Raw genomic sequence first — 19,579 nt, 5'->3', positions numbered from 1 at the left:
CCCGCGGAGGTCGGGCCGGCCGCCCTGCCCGCCGAGCTGCGGGCGGCGGTGCGGGCCCTGGTGGGCGACCTCGACGCGCTCTTCGCCGCCCTGGGCTTGCGGGAGGAGAGCTTCGCCGTGGGGGCCCTCAGCAGGGTCGTCGCTGCCGAGCTGGCAAGCTATGCCCCGGCCAGGAACAGGAGGAGGACGGCCGCCCACAAGGCCTCCGTCGTCTTCGTGGACAGGACGTTGGACCTCGCCGGTAAGAAACCCACCGCTGGCGGGGGCTGCCATCCCTGTGGACCCGCGTCCACCCCATGCGGAGGTTTTCGGATAGTTGCGGGAGTCCTCGTGGCCCGGGAGCACATGTAACGCCATGGCCGTGGCGGTTGCTCACACATCCTTGCTCCCCAGCGGGTCACGGAAACCAAGGGTGAAGCAGGAGGCTCTGCTGGAAGCACAAGGCTTTGTTTCTGGCACTTCCACGTTGCTGCATGCTAGAGACCTTAGCCGTGCCTGTGTGTCATCCCAGGGCGTGAAGGAAATGGCCTGGTGGATTACTGCGAGGTATTTCCCAGTGTATCTCCTTGTCGCCCTTAGCATTATATCTGTCTAAACAGATATACATCTACATATACGCTTAGCTGTATCTATATGTCCGAAAGTGTCTCTCTGTGTATATTTATGTGGTTTTTACATGCTATGCATTATGCTTAGTCTCTGAGTGAAGCAATTGCACGTGGCTGGTGTTGTTAACTGGGAAAACATTATGTTTGAGTGAAAACAATACAGAATTGTTTATACAACACGTTCCGGGAAGCAAATGAGTGTAAGAATGGACCAGATGGTAAATTTAATACTGCCAATTAATGCAGAATTGATGCAAAAGTTGGGAAGCATAGAGAGTGGTGTGAGAGTCGACTGGGAAACTGTTGGAAGGAGAATGTCTAGTATTGTAATCAACCCATGAGCTTGCTAAGTGAGTTGAAGACTTTTAAGTTGGTAAGGTTGGTAAGATGTGATATCAAAAGGTCAGAAAGGGAAAGAGTGATTGAACAAGTCACCAGGAAGGTGCTGGGCCAGTGACCCAGAAAAAGTTTGTATCGGGCTCTCACTTCTGGAATAACCATCTTTCAGGGAAAACTAAACTCGGAGAATAATTGTTATAGGAGGGCCTGCATTCACTTACCCCATCATATTATGGATAAACCTGCTCACATATACAGTATGTGGGCCTGGTTCCATTTGCATTGCATATGGTCAATAATTAAGGTTGTAATTTTGCCAGGTGACCCATAGCAAGTGTTTGGTACAATGTTGCACCTGCAGCTCATCTGTTCCTGATTTTTCTTCCCCTGCCCCACCCTTAATTTTGGCTTTATGTATTGTTGCACTGCTGTAGGGTTCATAGCCATTGACAATGTGCTGAAGAGCAGCTATGAATCTGGGTGGTTAATGCTGTGCTGTGGTTTGGGAAGATTGCTGGGAAGGCTGCAGGAGAGTGGACTTGGATGAAGAGCCTTGAAATGAAACTGTGAGAGGAGTGCCCATTGGGGGTGGGAACCAGTGAAACTGGGTAAGGATTCGTGCACTCAGGTGGTGGGAAGAGTTAAAAACAAGAAAAGGAACTGGAAATTGTGGGTGACAGCGAGCTGCCTGACAAGGAGACTGTTGAGGAGGCATGAAGAGAGATAACTGGTACCAGCTTAAATTTGGGAAGTGAAGTCTGGGTTCTTGTACATCAGTAGAAGTTTTTTTCGGAGAAAACATCAGGGCTGTGGTGGGGCAGCTTTGGAGGGGATGCATCAAAGCTCTTGGAGTAAGGATGAGAAATTAAAGTATTGATTTCTTTAGGAATGTATTCTCTTTGGTATCTGTAACTGAGACCAAGATCCCTTCATGCAGCCATTCTTTTGTTACCAGCAAATGTCTCCAGAATTCATTGACAGCTTCATTGAAGCCTTGCTATGCTTTGGACATGATCCCATACTCTTGCCATCAAGTACAGTGCAAACTGAAGGAGGAAAAATATAGTACATTTCAGAGGTAAAGCACTATATGGACCTGAATTTAGTGCCACACAGTAAGATTTGTTTCATTGGTTTGATGGAAATTCTACAGTAAAAAGTACACGAAAAGAACAGCATTTACGTTGTGAAATCAGTTGTCAAGAAATAGGAAAAGACAGGATTAAGTTGTACCTGAAACCGTAATTTTCTTAGGTGTGTTCAGCCTTTATGTACTGTCTCCCCTGGCCTGCTACATCCAGCTCCACTGCTTGGCCTTCAGGTGAATGAATGAATCTGTTGAATTTCAGCCTTACACTTTGTAAATCTAAAGTTTCCTATCTGCAAGTTCCCAGCTTGGTATTGGCAACTGGGTCACTGGATTTTTTTTTCAAGCTATGGTATGTATTTGCAGTCAGCAGTGTAAAAATAATTTTTTTTTCTCAAATAACAGCTCAGTGCAGGTGGAAGTCTTTGAGGTAGACTTTCTCATTTGCAGCTCATTTAAAAAAACTTTTTAAATCTCCCCTCTCTAAAGATGAAAGATTTTGCATTTAATTTGTGAATGTCTTATTGATACCTGAATCTTGTCCAACATGTGGGCTGCAGATATGAGAAATGGTTATGTATCCATGAATTATGAGAATGCTTTCATATTCCAACCACTTCGACAAAAACCTGGATGTTCATTGGGGTAGGTGCTGGGCTACCCTCTGATTAAATCAGGCTACTGCTTTGAACCAGGTGACTTTGAATCACTCTGAGTAGGCTATCAGGAGGCAAATATTTTCTGACTCAAAAGACCTGAATGGAATACAGCTTTAGGTAGCTCTAGACGATGTCTAAAGGAGTTGCAGTAACAGATGTCTTATTTTTGGCTCACGTTCCATGCTTATCTACAGCAAATAAGATGTTAGCCTAGAATAACAAACAGAAATCAATTAGTGTTACCGAAAACTAATAGTAAAAATCAAACTATCTCAAAAGTGCCTTTTCTAGTGCTGCAGTTGAAAACAACTGAACTAAGGGAAAATACTGGTACTTAAATATTAAAACTTTCCCCTTTAAAGAACATACTGAAGAAGTATTAAGTACATTTTGGTAAAGAACCTCTGTCAGTGACACAAAGCTGTATTATCTTTGTTGTGACAATTATTAAAAAATAATTAATCACAAAATGGTACATTTTTCTATCAAAAAATCAGAAGGCATCTGTCTAGGTTAGCGTTCTAGGTTCTGTGAAGCTAAGAATCTCTTCTGAGTTATTACTCTAAAATTTGGATTAAGCTCTATCGAATACTTTTTATAATCTATATTTTGTGTGTTCAGCATTACTTATGCATGCTTTATTTAAGTAGAGAGGAGAATACTGAATTAAGGTAAATAATTCTCCTTTTTGTCCTGTATGACATAATGTTCAACTGAGCTGTTACACAGATCTTCTTTTTATGGATTTTTCTGCCTTCACTGCAGTGGCGTGGCTTCAACTGGGGATGACATGGATACTGCCTACCCCTGCAGTGTAGGATCTTGTGGATAAAGCAGTGCCCTGGAAAGTGGGACATGTATTTTTATGCCCAGAGGAGATCACAGGCTTAGTACTGTGTGCTCATTTCTTGAATTCTGATTGTATAAAACTTTGTTACTGGTGCTGTATGTATGTGTAGTGCTTCTTTCTTTTGCCTACTTACTGTTTTAAAGTTCACTAACTTAGCTTTAAAAAGCAGAGTAAATCCTCCCAGCTAGGGTGGTGCTCTCATAAATGACACTGGTTAAAGTCAGAGCTAACTCTGGCACCTTAATTCCCCTTTATTTTTCTCCTTTAATATTTGCGCCCCTAAATATTTGCGTTGCAATACCATATTGTAGCCCCATGCTCCTTCCATGTGTTTCTTAGTCACCACCCTGCCAGCATTCACACCTTTTATGAAGCAGTTTTTCCAGCTTCCCAGATTTCCTTTTTCATTCATAAGCTCATTGATACCTTTCAGATATTGGTGTTCAGAACAGCTTGATGCGTTTCTCTTTCCAGTCCCTTGGTGCTTTGCAGTATTTGGGACGTGGGCTGTTTTAAGTGCAGGGAATAGGGAGGTCTCACCCACTGGTAAGTGCAGGTGATTTTGAAATGCAGTACAGTGAGCAAAAGACAGAGAAGAATGAATAGCAGGGGGGTGCCTGTGCAGTTAATGTATGGCTTTGAATAATAACCTTTGTGTGAGGAGTGTTGAAGTTGGGTATTTCAGTGCCGGCAGCAACAGCACTTTTATCTTCCCCTAGCGCTTTTGCATGTATCGGTCAAAATCACAGGAATGTTTCCCCACAGCCAAGGCTGCAAACTCAGGTTTAACTTTCTGTATTATCGCCCTCACTGTCAGCCAGGCATCATTTTTGCATCACACCCTTGCATTGGTTGTAATGTTTTCAGCCTTGTAACAGATACAAAGTGCACAGTTCAGGCACTTATCCATGAAGTGTGGATACTATACCCTTTCAGTTTCTGGGAGCAGCCACAGTGATGAGAAAGTTGTGGTGTGCTTTAATTGCCCTAGCACGTAATGCCATTCATAGAGGAGGATAAGAGTGAAGACTAATGTAGACCCATGCCTTTCTGGTAAAGTCTGGTTCTGACTAATATCTCCTTTTGATTATTTTTGTTTTAAACTGTTTGTTTGTAATTGTCTATTTCTTTCATTATCTCTGTCATGTTTCTAATTTGCAGTGCTTTACTCATGCTTTCTTTGATTGCGGCATCTTCCAAGTTGATGCATTGGTGGATTGACACTAATGCCTTTTTAAAGGAAACAAACCCATGTTTTTTTCTTCATTACCATATAAGCTGAGGTCTTGAAAACATAAATACTGAGGCCTGTAGAGTACAGTAGTCCCCTCTTTATGAACCAGGCTGGGGCTTTGACATAGGAAGCAACTGATGCTTAAATTATTGTAGTTACTTGAGGTTGTAGACTACAGCTGTGAGGAGTGATGGCAGCTGAAAATATTCAAGTGGTGTCAACTCAGTGCTGCGGGTCAGGGTGCAGCTTCTGCTATGCTGTGGTTTGTAAAGATTCTGCTATTGTGGAATAGGCACACAAATTTTTATAATAGGTTTTTAAATGCTTCAGATGTTAAATTTCTTATAGAGGCTTTACAGAGATAAGCAAATAAATGGAATGAGTTTTGCCTATTTAAAGAAAACTGCAGGTGGCTGGGTCAGTGCAGAGGGCTTGGAAATTACATGAGTCTTGATGGTTAAGTGTTTCTTATCTCCAAATTTACTACTCTTTACATATGTTGCAGTAGCTGGCTGTGAGAGGTGGGGAATCTGTCATATTTCTGTGGCAGCACTCTGATGCTGCTGTGCTTGGCTGTGGGCTTCTGTGCTTCTACTGCTGGGCTACAAGTTTTTTTGTTTTTTTTGAGTGGGGGTTGTGGTTTTGTTTGGGGGTTTTTTTGTTGTTTGATTGTTTTTTTTGTTGGTTGGGATTTGGGGTTTTTTTTGTGTGGTGTTTTTTTTTTTAAGATTCAGTAGCCAGCATAGTGGGACAGATAACTGACTACTTTGATGTTCCTTTGTCTGTACAAAGAAGAATGTAGATCTGTCTTTTGGCAGGGCAGAAGGATGCTCTAGTTTGCCTTGAATGCTGCACAATGGTTCCTGGGAACATACAGGCTGCTCTCCAGCACTGTTTAACAAGGTCAGCTTAAGCTGATGATGATCTGGATGAAAGAATATGGCAGAACATTGATAAGCTTTGGAACTGGAACTCCAAATATCCAGCGTCTTTCAAGGGAATAGGTGTAAACGTTTGTGCCTTCTGATATTTTAAACCCTGCACTCACTGGGGTGATGCATTCCCTAAGAAAGTTGCATCACAGAAATTGTCCTGGTAGAGTCCTTTAGTGTAAAGTCTTCCTAGTGGTGATGTTATTCAGAAAAGCATTGGGTGAATGTGTAGTGTTGAAACATCAGGAAAACTGGGATGGGTTTGTCTGTGTATCTTTCCAAAATCACCAGTTCTGAACTAATCTACAAAGTAGTTAAAACAGCAGATGTTGAGAAAGCTTGATAGTGGGGGCAAGATACACCTTGCATACTGTTTTGGTGCACACTGACTTACATGTAACCTCTGATTGAAGGAAAAGCCCCCAGCAGAAATTAGCTGCATTAGTTGTTGGCTAGTGAGCAATGCCTTTGTAGAAGAACTGTTTTCTACTTCAAGCTCCTTGTGTTTAGCTGCTGACATTGAAGTCTTCCCATTACCCAAGCTCTCATGTTGCTTCTGTGATGTGCAATTGCCCCTTAAATCTGCTTTTTGTTTGTTTGTTTTGTTTTTGAACCAGATAGTAGAACCAGTAGGAGAATGTAAGAATTGCAGTACAAATGGTGTGATATAGGGCTGGTAATGGGCTTAGGAAAATATTTTCTTGTATGCGTGTCATTGATGCCTTTTGGGGGGAAGGGAGGGTGTAGTTAATGAGTTCCTGGCTCATTCCTAAGGAACTGGTTGGTCGCCTTTGCCAATTCTGACAGCTACAACCTGTATCAAATGTCACATATTACAGTTTGTAACTCTTAATGAGAAGAAAAAGTAAAATTAGAACAGCATGATACATAAGATTTCCTGTATCCTCAAGGCTGGATATTAGCATGAAGACTCCTGTTTTGCATTGGTCACATAACTTCTCCTTGTCACTTTAACACCTGATCTCTGTGCACAGTGGCAGCATTAAAAACCGCCAGCTGCCTTGACCACCATTGGTCATGAGAAGCTGCTGAGCAGCCTGTTGACTGTCCTCAACAGTGATGAGGAGAGAGGATGGAAACCAGTGCCATACACCCTGCTGAAGTCAGTGCAATTTCCTGTCCTAATCTTCTGAAGTTTAACTGTCTTTCCAGCCTTGGTTGCTTTGTGTAGTTGGTCAGCAGTGATAGCGATTTTTAAAACCTCCAGGAGATGTTTTCTGATTGATTTGGTAAGTCACAGCAAAAGCCATTAGCACCTGTGGACCAGTGGGAGCCTCCAAGGAGTAGCAGTTGTGGGAAGGAGACTGAGATGACACTGGCTGATCATGGAAGCAACTCGAATGTGCCAAGACTTCCCCCTGTGCCAAGGAGAAAGGAGGGATATTAATAATTAATGTGGGTTTACTTGCATTTGAGGTGTTTCCAGTTTAGCTAAATGTCTTGTCTAGCTAAATGTTGCTCACGTGCAGCAAGTGTGGAGACATAGACGTTGCTTCCAGTACGTGGGGGTGTGGGTTCAGAAGATTACCATCTGTTTTCCATGTCTGTAACTTTGCAAGTGTTGATAACTGCAGTGTGGCTGACAAGTGACTGACCTAGTAAGAAGAATGTAGGGATTTTGGAGAACAGATGGCTTAGGGAGTCATAAAGACAACCCAGCTCATTTCATCTGTACTTCAGTGGTATAAATCTGGCTGGGGATGGTAGAAAGGAAGGTTGCTGTCATTCTGTGACTATTACAATCTCTGGTGAAACAAATTGGTAATCTCAATCCAGCTGAGCAGCCAGGTGTCCGCATTGCAGTACTACCACATGCTGGACACGTGTGCCTTCCTTGCCTTCTGTGGATAGAGGCATTGCCAGCATGGAGTTTGACTTTACTTTTCTCCTCCCTTTTCATCCTTGCTTCTCTTTTCAACTTCTTCTACAAGTCAGAATAGTTGACAAACCATGAGGTGGTTTTACAGCATGGATACCTGGCTGCTGTAGACATACCAGAGGCAACCTTCTGCTTATCCAAGAGCAGTTAATAATCTGACCCCACTGATGTTCTTGATGTAAGGGCCTTGTTTGGATTTATGGAGCATGTGAAGCTACTTCAGCTGTTGAAACAGACCTCCTCTGTCTTTGGAAATGATGAAAAGTGAGAGCAGATAGGGTGCCACATGGACAGACTTTGATGGGAGTGGGACCATAGCCTGAAAGATCTTTTTCCTGCCTCTCAGTGGTGGCTTCAGAAGTCCGCATTCTCCTGTGAGTAAAACCAGGAGCACAATACTAAGCTCAGGACTGGTATCCAGCCCTGTGGTAATAGCTGAACCATAGCTAAAGTGGCAGAATACAAATACCTTCAACTTGTTCCTGACTTAAAGGCAATAAGGTTTCTGGTCGCCCTCTCTGACTTTTTCATCTGTAGTGTGTGTCATGTTTTTCTGCTTTGGCTTGGTTCACAGTCTTAATATTTTGTCAGTTGGTTGTAGCGCCTGTGTTGAGAGTTTGTGAATGGAAAGAAGAGCATGTGTGTTTGAAATCAAGAGAATTGGAGAAAACGTGCCAACTGGAATTTGGAGTTTCTCTTGGAACATGGTCAAAATGCCATTTTATACTATGTAACTTGGGTTGGTTTAGTTATTTTGTGTTGGTTTCACCTGAGCTGCCCTCAGTCCATATAGAAGCAATGATCTTGACAGTGACATGTCATTGGTAATTGTTTACTTTGGTAATTTGTTATTTTGATATTATGCTAGCCTATTTGGGTAGCTATGTAGTCAACTTGCATACAGCCCTTTTAAGCACAGTCCTGTTAGTTTAGGTAGAAGAGTATACTTTGCATGTGACTATATTATGAATGTTTGCCTGTGTTTTTTTAATAACCATTGCAAATCTTGTTTAACAAGTTTCTTATGCAAAGAGAAACATTTTGCAGGTTTAAGTGCAAAATCAATGAATATCTAACAGCTGTAAAATTAAGTCTAATTTATGCTTTTTAAATGAATCTTTCTGAAATGTTATCAATGCTTTTAACTTCAAACATTCCAGAAATTAATTTTACTTTTATAGCAAAATAACTTTGAAAAGCTAAATGTGGTCTTCTTGTTATGACTACCAGTGTCCTTCTCACCAAAACATGGTTATTATTTTGCTCTGAATTCCTTGTGGTTTTTGTGTTGTGTTGTTTTTGTTGTTTGTTTTTTTTCTTCTAGTTATATATCTGACAGTTTTGGTGTCTTTTTCTCCCCCCAGGAGCAGTTGGTCATCATGGTGACAATCTTGCAGAGAAGATACTTTCCGTGCTTCCCAAGCTTCCCGGCCACAAGACCGATGTGATGGTTAACATGGCAGAACTTACAGCACTGCAGACTACAGATGAAACTTGCAGTATTATAGCACCTGGCTGCTTAGCACAACCAAAGTAAACGTTCTTTTCTTCTTTCCTTCTTTAAGATGCTGAATATATTTGTTATCTCTTTGTGAAAAAATGAACAGAGAACAAGTTTTTTCTTAAAAAAAAAAAAAAAATAATCAAGCTTACAGCAAAACCCCATCTGGTCTTAATTCTGCTGGAATATAATCATCTATATGTGTGCATTAGGTGAGTAGACCAGATAAGACTCCCAAAAGTGGGAGATTCTCAGGACCTTTTTAGGTTTGGGTTGTTTAAATTGCTGTAGATTAGTCTAATAGAATTCTGTACGGTTTAAACACCAAAAATTCTTCCTTGTGACATTTCTTTTTCTGCCTAAGTAACAGGTCATACAAACAGGTAGGTCTTAAGTGTGGCTTCCTTTTCCCATAAGCCTCTTTAGAAAGTGAGCTGCATGCTGAATTCTTGTTAGAGTACCTGTTAACTTAAGGTTTTATCCCTGTTTTCCAACACAATAGCTGTGGAGAAAGATAATTAGGCACAAATTTAGGTATACAGACATCTTCATGAGGGCCTGGTTTTTGCTTAAAACAAGGACAACCTAAAAGCAGTAACTTTGAACAATTGTACTTAGCTGTGTATAATTTGTAGCTAAGACTTTGCTTGTAAAGTGCATCAAATTTGATGTTTCACTTTCTAAATTTAGTTGTCCAAACTGAAACTTTCCTGCAGCTTCTGTTAACCATGCATAAACCAGGAAATACACCAGGTGCTGGTTTCAGTCCACAAAAAAATTTTGCTTGGCAGTGCTCTAGAAATTCATGCAGTGCAAAGGAGATTAAAAGTTCTTTCTCTTTTGCTATAATGTTCCCCCCATATATTGGAAAAGGGTTTTTCAAGATGGGCTGTCTAATGTAGTTTCTATTCTGTTTTTACTCCTTTTGGTGCTTCACACCTGTGCTCTACTCCCTCTTCTCCCCCCCCCTCAAAGACTTCACAGAAGACTTTCCACTGTTTCAACATATGGTCTGTATTTTCTGAGAGCCTGCAGATCTTTGTCATCTTCCATCTCTCACACATGCTATAACTGGGTCCAGTTTCTAGGTTTTACATTGCATAACTGTCTTCCTTAGGAGTTGGAGAGGAAACATTTCCTCATATAGGTGGACTCAATTTTAAGTTGCTGCTGGGGTGACTTAAATAAAATTTGTTCTGGTTTTCTTCTCGTTGGCTGCTTTCCAGTTGACCTCTGAAGTAGAAGTGAGATGTCCTTAAGATCTGTCTACACAGCAAAATGAAGAGGTCATTGCCTGTGGTAGACATGCTGTGGTAGCTGTTGGTAATGCTAACTTTGAGTAGCTACCAGAAATAAAGAAAACTTCTGGCAGCATGGACTAAGAAAAAAAAATTTTTTTTTGCCCTGAAATTGTTGACCTGTGCTACCACTTCATTATTCCTAACATTATTGACGTTGAGGAGGCTAAAGCTAGTGCTAGTATGCCTTCCCATGCTAAAATTATGACTTCAGTCATATATTCATGTTTTTAGGAACAGCCAGCAGAGTTTTATTGTGTTCTAAGGTGGCTAATAGTATATATACCGAGGTTTGTTTGGCTGTTTGCTAGCTAGCGGGAAGGTGCTTTCTGTTAACAGTATGGTTAGACTTAACATATTTTGCAAAGTCTCTTATGGACACAAGTGGTTAAAGAACAACAGGATTTGGCTACAAGGTGCAAGTGCAATAAAGTTGGATGACAACAGCTGATACCTGGTATCAGGGCAGTGGCATCGTTACCATACCAGTCTGTAACAGCTTCCCCAAAATATCCTCCCTCTGCAAAGTCATCTTACAGAATCTGTTACACTGGAAATTTTTAAGAACAGATTAGGAAAATAGTGGTTTAAATACGATTGATCTTGCCTTGGAGCAGAGCAAAGGGACTAGGTGATGTCTCAAAATCTCTCCTGTGATCATTGTTCAAAACTGAAGAAGCGTTGCGTGCCTGAGAATAGTCTCCAAATTCCAAAGAATGTGAGTCTGCAATATTCAATCCTGCATCTTTCACTGTCTCCAGCTACATAATGATTCGGAATAGTTTCTAATTTAGAATAGGCATTTCAAAACCAGCTTAAGACAGTTGCTGAAGAGTATTAGAAACCATAACAGTGTCTGAACATGTGGCTGAAGGTGGTAGTTTCCATTCTGTTCAACAGGACTGTGTTCTTAGCGTTAGATTATAAATGTCAGCACTACTCATCTTTGCTAGTGTAAAATGGTTGAAGTTCTTCTGAAGCACTGAAATGGATTTAAAATTCCCACCAGTAACTTTCCATGCCAATTCCGTAAGAAATTCCATGGGATGCTCTTAGTTCTTCATCAACATGGTAATTGCCATTGGTAGCTGGCTCAAAAGTGTTTCTTGTAATTGAAAACTTAAGTCTTGATTTATATTTGTAAATGATGCATGGCAAGGAGTGTTCCTCTGCTTGTAAATTTTCTATTTACTCTGGCGAGTGAAAGTGCCAGCACCTTTCCCAGAGACAGGACCAGTAACTTCAGTTACACCCAAATGGAATGTGTGGGGGCTCTTTTACATGAAATTTTGTGATCAGACTGTGGCATTTCACAGACTCACATATTCAGAATATTTTTCAAATGTTTTCATTATTTTCTCTCAAGTAATATTTGAGCATGCTGGGGGGGGCAAGGGGGAGAGGTCTGTTCCTTCCACACAGCTTGCTATATTTAACTTTTCTTATGGAATGCCTCTCCAGCAGAAACATCTGGGCTCAGTTACAGAGTTAGCAAACAGAATTAATGAATAATTTATGGCTGGTGTGGTGAAATAAAGCAGGGTTCTTTTCTCAAATCTAAGGAAATAATGGGCTTCTTTAAAGATTTAGATGAAAATGTAAATGCCATATGCTGCTTAAGTTACTGTACTTTGAAGATGCTCTCTTTGTGAGGAAGGGAATTTCTTAAAAAAAAAAAAAAATCTATTCTAGAGTTCTTAATTTTATTAGTCTTAGCCTCAAAAATCTTGCAAAGTAATTGCTTGCCCTACTGTAGTCACTGACATGTTGCTGCTCCGGTGTGAATGTTAGTTGAGAGTTACGCTCTTTGAGAATTGTGTCAAAATATTTTACTCATTTTTATATACAGATGGATATATATTAAAAAAATGAAAGTTTATAGATATAAAACTAAAGACATCCACTCTTGATCAGAACTGTTGGTTTCTGATTAGGAAAAGTGATAGCCACCCTGTCCTTTCAAATAAACGATGCATAGTAGAAGTGGAAATTGTAGTGAAATCTTAATGGCAGAGGTAATTTAAAAAAAAAATATATTGATTGCAGCTCTTTCTGGTTGTATTTGATAACCCACACAGTGTTTTTGGAGGAATTCCTCCAAATTTCAGCTTCTGATTTTAAGTGTACATGCAGTGGTTTCTAGGAGTTGTTCGCTTGGATGAACATCAAGCTCTCCATGTTTGTGAGTCATCCATCCTGTCCATTTGATAACATTTTGGCCACTTTATTTCTCAAAGCACCTATCTTGTGTTTTTAAGATTGGTATTTTATCATGTGGAAGCATCCTGCTGTCAGTAATGGGTTTATCTTGATGGAGGTTTATCTTTCACTGTTTTCCACCTCTTGCAAGCTGGGAGCTGAGGTGCGTGGAGGCCCCACAGCTCCATGAAGCCCCAAATCAGGGTTCAGATGCCTGCATCCTGGCCACAGGTCTGCGGCATGTGACAACAAGAAGTAAAGAGTTATATGATACTGAACTGTGGGCATCTGAAGAAATATGTATGTTTGCTCTTTTTTTTTATCTGCTTTCCTATTGCCCAGGAACACTTTTGATGTGCTCATGTATTTTGCTGAATAAACTGAATACTTAATTTGTTTATGCATATTTCAATAACTTGCTGAATAGAGATTTCTTGACTGTTTTTCCACTTTTGCTTTCTTTCTCCAATCTTTGGAGTTTGCAAGCTTCTTGGAATTCAATGTGGTGTTAAAAATCTCAGAAAAAGACCAGTTTTTTATTTAAAATATATATGTATGTAATGCAATATACAAAGAACCATTGGGTTCTTAGAGCAAGCATTTTTCCATAAAGATGCAAAACTGTAATGTAACACACTTCACGTTTGGTCTGCTATGCCTAAAGCAATTCAATGAGCAATACAGCTGAAGTGTCTGGGCACTTTTGACAAGGCAGATGGAGCCACTAAATCACTTGGATTTGCATTGGGGGGAAAAAATAACAAGTTCAGAATGAGGTGATCATGTTGATGGGTGTGATGCAGAAAGCATTGATATGCAGGCCAGATGTCTGAAACGTGGCACTCGCAAAAATCTTTCCTTAGGTCTTTGTATGAGAGGTGGAAGGAGAGGTGTGCTGGTTAAAAATAAGGGCATTCATGGAGAGGTAATAGTAAAATTTCAATGTCTCATGTTAATGGCAGTTGAGAATACCCACTTCTCCTAATCCTCCGTAGTTCTGAGGTGGTTATTCCTATTCTGGATTGATTAGTACTTTTGTTTCCAAGTGCTAAAACTGTTACTGTCTGGATGGAGAAGAAAGCCCTACTCCAGCCACACCTTTGCTCTTGGGCGTGATGTGATGATGCAGTGCTCTCCTTGTACTGGTGGGACTTTGACAGCCCTCAGCGTAGAGGAAGGCTGTGAGGTGAACGGACTTGTATTCCAGTCCTGGCTCTGCTGTTGGCTTGCTACTCCTGTTTCCTCTTCTAGTCCTTGTCCAAGGAACTTGTTTTTTTTAAACCAGTAAACCAGGGAATTTCTCAGGACACAAGTTTGCAGACCACATGGCAGAAAATCCTAGGGGTTCTGGTCTTTGGGAGGGTACAAATAATGTTGCAAATGATTACATGAGGAGTTAAGGTGTTAGTTCAAGCAAAGGCAGGATCTCCATTTGCCCTTTATTCGGGACTGTGTCCTTCCCACTCCTATGCATGGTGATTTGTTGCACTGGGGAGAGGGGACTGTTTGGAGTTGTGTCCCGCAAGCCCCCTTTCCTGGGAGTTGATGGAACAGCAATTCCAGTGGTCTCTGTAAAACACACCACTGCAGCGTTCGTTGAAAAATCACCTGTATGATGTGAGTTTAAAATGAAAGATTATTTGTGCTTGTATGGCAAAGAAAAGAGCAGCAAGAATTAGAACTGGAAAGGAGATTTAAGTCTCCTTTTAAGCTGGGTAATAACTTTTTTTGAATGGCTGAGTCTATTCTCTTGATATATATTCCCCCCCCCCCCCCCTTTTTTTTTAGCTGGGGAACAAGCATCTGAAGGATATCAGAGTGATGTTCCTCTTAACACTGAATTAATTGCAAACTAAGCTTTGGGGGGATGGTTCTTGGATCTTTGTGGTATTTTCAATTTTATTTTTTAAGTATTTCCTTTATGCCAGATGTGGGTTGTTTTCTTTTTCTTTTAATTAATATCTACAACTTTTTTGCATGCATAAGCTTATAAAAGATTGTAATAAGAAGGTAATTTGGGACTGTTATTCTTGAATGAGTTGGGAATTTATGGCATAAATTAGAGTAATTTTCCTTTCTGGAATGTTAATATTAAAGAGGAAATGTTAATACTACAGTAAGAAAATCCAGATGACACTACTATATTGTTTTATATCCACTGAGAGTCTTGTGGAAGAGGAAGGGTAAACCAAAACAATGGATGGCGAGGCTCTTTCAGATGGGGAGAGGGGTAGCTGCACGCTGTAAACCACTTTTGGATCTGCCCCGGTATGTTGGTGGTGGTTCAGCAGCAGTGGGGTTCTGCCGGGGCTCCCTGCCTGTCCCTGCTTTTGGGGTGCTCCTCCAGGTTTTCTGCTGCTGGACGCTTCCCCCTGCTGGGAGCTGCTCGGTCCTGCTCTCCCAGGACCTGGCCTCCTGCCTTTGCTGCAGTGCCCTGCAGAGCTCTGCTCTTGAGGATTGCTTTAAACCTAAACTTAACCCCCCCAAGACAAAGAAAAAAACAACCAACCAAAAAACAAAAGCCACCACCCATGTACAGCCTTTTCCTGTCTGCCTTTCTGAAGAAGGTGAGCAGCACTTCTACAGAGAAAATGTCTTAACTGCAGGATTTATGAAAAGCAGACATCACATCACATTAAAAAAACCCTGAAACTTTCCTTCACCAATGACAGGAGAAATCACAGCCCAGCCCTGTGCTTCTACCACTGAGGTCCATTTTCAGGGAGATGAGTTGGGCTTTACAGGGTTTTTCTATTGACAGCTTTTGCCTTTTCAGCAATCCAGCCAGGAGACACTTCTCTAAGCTGTGAGTCAGATAGCGGGAATGCCCCAAACACAGCATCTCCTGCTGCCACTGTGTTCCTGGACTGGCAGTCTTCCTGCTCACCACTTTATTTTACTCATACAGGCTCAGAGCACAGCCCTGAGTTGAGGCCTGTTCACAGTTTCCTTATTGTTTGAAATTTCTCAAGGTATCTTCTTGTTTGGAATAGTAGCCCTGGCTGCATCAGCTTCTGGGGTTTGTCAGTCAAGACAAGCTTTCCAGGAGATGCTTTCTGCTCAGTTTCAAACCAGCCTGAATCAAATGAACATAATTGACTGTTGCCACAGGATAAGATGAACAAGCTGATAAGATTTATTATATCTTACAATAAATGTGTATATTTGCCTGGATCCTTTCAGCACGGGACCTCCTGGAAATGGAAAAAAGGAAGGGGTGAGAGGGGTGTGCCGAGGGTGGAAAATTCTGGGAAGAGGTCAAGACCCCCAGCTCGCCTGCGCTGTGTAATGTACGGCATTGCTAGAACACCTCGCTGCTGCTCTGCAAAACCCCAGTTTGCTGCAGTAGGGGGTTTGTTGAAGTAACCGGTGGAGGAATTGCATGAGGGTTCTCCATCCGACCAGGCTCCTGCATAAGAGGTGCCATGTTTTTTCAGTCGCTTGTTATTGCAGGCCTTAGAAGTTGCCTTCTAGATAAGAGGAGGCTTGAAGCTTATTTTCCTTGAGATAAAGAATGAATTGGGCTGACGAGCTCTCGGCATCAGCTGGGCGGTTCTTCCTTATCTGTGCCTCTCAGCCCACAAAGGACTTCAAGGGAATGTGGGAGGCTGGACTGGTCAAGACTTCGTTCCTTGTGCTTTGAGGACCTCTACCTGCACTGTTTGTCTGGGTTACTCAAGCTGAGTTTTCAGCCAGAATTCAGTTTTTTTTCCTGGGCCCTCTGACACTCTCATAGCCATCCTCAGAGTGCTAGGATCAAGAGATTCGAGATGCCCTTGCCTGTAGAATCTTCTAGTTGAAAATGGCAAAATCCAGAATCCTTGGTGCTTAATTTTTTGAAGACATATTTTTAGTTCTGGAGAAGGACTCCCTGTATTTATATTATTGCTAATATAATCTCTATTTGAGTACTGTCAATAAGTCCCAAGTTTTTGACTTTTTCCTTTGCCCGTTGAAAGACACAATAAATCTGAGTGTTACCCAGAATGTTGTCCAACCACCAACAGGTCTCTGCGTACTTGTATCTTCAGCTGCTTAGCACAGCAAGGCAACTTAATGTCTGTAAGAAGCTTCAGTGAGTACAGTCCCTCAGCTAGTTTATGTTCTGTTTCCTTGTCAGCATTGCTCTCTGTTCTGCAGGTACATTTCCTTGCAATATGTAAGAAGGACAGATCTCTGTCTGATTAACTTTCACAAAGAGTAACTAGTGATGTCTGCAGTCAGAACAGAAAGGGAAGATCTTTATGTTGCTTAGGGGTGGTGGTTTTTTGGCTCTTTGCAGCATTTCTTTTAAAACTGACATCACTTTCTTGTTACCTTAATGTTTTTGTTTGTGAATTTTGCAAGTTTCTTTTTTCCCTGTGTAAATTTGCAAACTGTTTTTCTATTGGTGTGGCCACAGTGCATTTTCCTGCAGATGTATTCAGAGTTCAATAGCAGCATAAAGACTGTGTCTGTTTAAGCAGACTTTATGAATCTCCAAAGTGAGCTCTGATCTCGTGTTATAGTACGATATCCCAGTAACTGTTTCTTTGGCTGACATTGTGAGATTTTTCTAAGACTAGCTCTCACTCTGCTTGGCTAACTGCCTTGAAGTTTGCCTTCTGAATGACCTCAACAACGAGGTTTTAAAATGCAGTGATATGCGTTGGCCGTATTACATACTGTGGAATTACTCGTTTGCTTTTCAACCATAGTGCCAGAACAGAGGGTGACTGAGTGACCTGAAGGGGTGTTTTAGTTTATCATTCTCATACTATAAAGTAAGCCTGGTGTATCTTACAACGGAGAAAAAATGTGCCATAATAGACTGATGAGAAGAACAAATGATAGCTGCTCATTCAGATGATGAATCAATGTTTGGGAAGGAAACTATTATCTGTTGGCAACAGGTTTGGCTGCAAGTTTTGACTCTATAATTGGGATTCTTTCATGATTCCAAACTTAATATGAAACAGGAATCAAAGCTTACACAGGCTAAAATTTATGTGAAGTGAGCTATTTACCTGGCAGAGCTTAAAGATGCTTTTACTCTGGAAAGCAGACAGAATCTGTGCACGGAGAAATATTTATCTGTTTTTATACAGATGAATACTTACACAGCTATTGATTTTAATTTTTTATAATTGATCCAAAAATCCAGCCTCCTCTTCTGTTATTTAGCATGCCTTCTGTTATTTAGATGGCAGATCTTTGGATTCTAACTCATAAAGCCTAGCTTCAGTGCTCACCACTCTTCATACATCTTGCGTTCTTGAAGTGTAGCAAAGAGATGCTGAAATGGGTTTTGCTGCTTTATAGCTGTTTGCAGTTTCAAAAGTGGTTGTGAAAATTGACCAAAGCAAGCCAATTTTTATGCCCTGATGAACTGCGGCCCAGAAGCGGTCCTTCTGCACGCTCTGGATGACTGTGCTACACCAAGTACCGCTTAATTTCCATAGATTGTGAATGTATTTTCTAAAATGGTCTTCACCTGGGAAAGATTCCCATTTGCTGTGGGAGAGAACAGTTTTATGACCTTACCTAAATCTCTCCAGGACTATACTACTTAATTAAATAAGCAACCAGAAAAAGAAATCCATATTGAGCCATTTTCAATTACTGGAAACAGCCGTAGAACAGGCACTGAATGTGTATGCTGCACGTGGATGCTTGTGCTCCAGTTACCCCTTAGAAAAAGGAAATTAACCTCAACAGAAAAAGCTGCAGTTCTTATTAATGACAGGGGAATATGTCATGGCTTCAAACACTCTTTGCACAGGTTGGAAAATACTATCAACGATACGCTTGGTTTGGTGGTAAGAAGGGAATGTGGAGGAGGGGGGGAACTAGGCAGCACCTGACACACTTCTTATACGAGCCCTTTTTAGGAGGAGGATGCAGTGTTAATATTGAATGACTACAGAAAGCCACCGAATATCCAGAGATTTTGGATTAGGGCAAAATTCTGCTCTCCTTACTCATTCTGTGGTAGGCAGAAGTGTATCATGCAGGGGTGGTGAGAAGATATCCAGAACACAGGGTAAATACATGCAATGTAGACAGAAGTCCTTATCTTGTTCTCTGTGACAGATCAACCACAGTATGGAAGTGGTTATAAAAATGAAAGCCTGAGGCTGGAGCTTCATTCTTTCTGAATAGCTGTCAGTTTGGTTTTGAAGGCTAGAATTGGCCATATTAGGTTTGCATGAGATCTGAAGAAGCTAGGGCTCTAGGTTTGCATTGAAACTATGACAAATATGCTACTTTGAAGTGAGAGAGGGGAATAAGGAAGATATGCAGGGCCAAGCCCTCAAGTTGATCTAAGTTTGCTTTCAGCAACATGCTAACAGAATCTGGACCTGCATGTTCAAATGACACGTCTTTAAGATGTAAGGTCTGCTTCAGATTATTTTTTTACTATTTATTTTGGGTCTCCAAGTGTCTACTTGAATACTTCTTCCTAACTCATAAAGAGAATATCTTTGACTGTTTTAACTTGTCTATGCCATAAGACTTCATAAGCAATGATTTTTGTGGTAACTGAGTCACTTATGGAAAGGATTGTCTTTCCTTCTGTGATGAAGACATATTCCTGCACATTAAACCCTCAGAATGGCCTAGTCAGGAGGTAGCGTCGGTAACTCAAGGCTTTAGGCCAGCAAATGAGGGAGGGGGGAGGTCAAAGGAGACTACCAAAAAGTGGCTGTGTAAATCAGAAACATTGAGGCAAGGGAATTCCTGGCATTCCATGGTATCTGGGTTTATTTTCTTACATTTCTCTAATAAGAAAAACACACTTCAGATGTGTTCTTGGTAAATGTTTTCACTTGTCTCATCTACCTCTGCTGCCAAATGTGACCCAAAATATATTGGTTTTACATGCCTTGAGGACATCTATTGGATAACTAACCAGTGCATCTGTAAAAGTGGACTTGGCACTCCAGTGCAATCCCTGAATGTAGATTCAATTGTCAGCACCTCATTACTGAC

At 41.1% G+C, this 19,579-nt stretch overlaps 1 protein-coding gene across 1 annotated transcript in view; it reads left to right on the top strand.

Annotated features, from left to right (window-relative positions):
- The window catches only part of SCFD2 (sec1 family domain containing 2), a 205,059-nt gene that overhangs the window by 623 nt on the left and 184,857 nt on the right, over positions 1-19,579 (top strand). Inside the window, exons 2-3 of the mRNA XM_010574566.1 lie at positions 10-241; positions 8,974-9,142. Of these exons, the coding sequence (XP_010572868.1) occupies positions 10-241; positions 8,974-9,142 (401 nt within the window). The remainder of the gene's footprint in view (positions 1-9; positions 242-8,973; positions 9,143-19,579) is intronic.

This window comes from Haliaeetus leucocephalus, unplaced genomic scaffold (genome assembly GCF_000737465.1).
Source record: "Haliaeetus leucocephalus isolate CR32 unplaced genomic scaffold, Haliaeetus_leucocephalus-4.0 Scaffold439, whole genome shotgun sequence".
Lineage (NCBI taxonomy): Eukaryota > Metazoa > Chordata > Aves > Accipitriformes > Accipitridae > Haliaeetus > Haliaeetus leucocephalus.
Note: the sequence above shows the minus strand (reverse complement) of the source record. Positions and strands in the feature narration are given on the sequence as shown.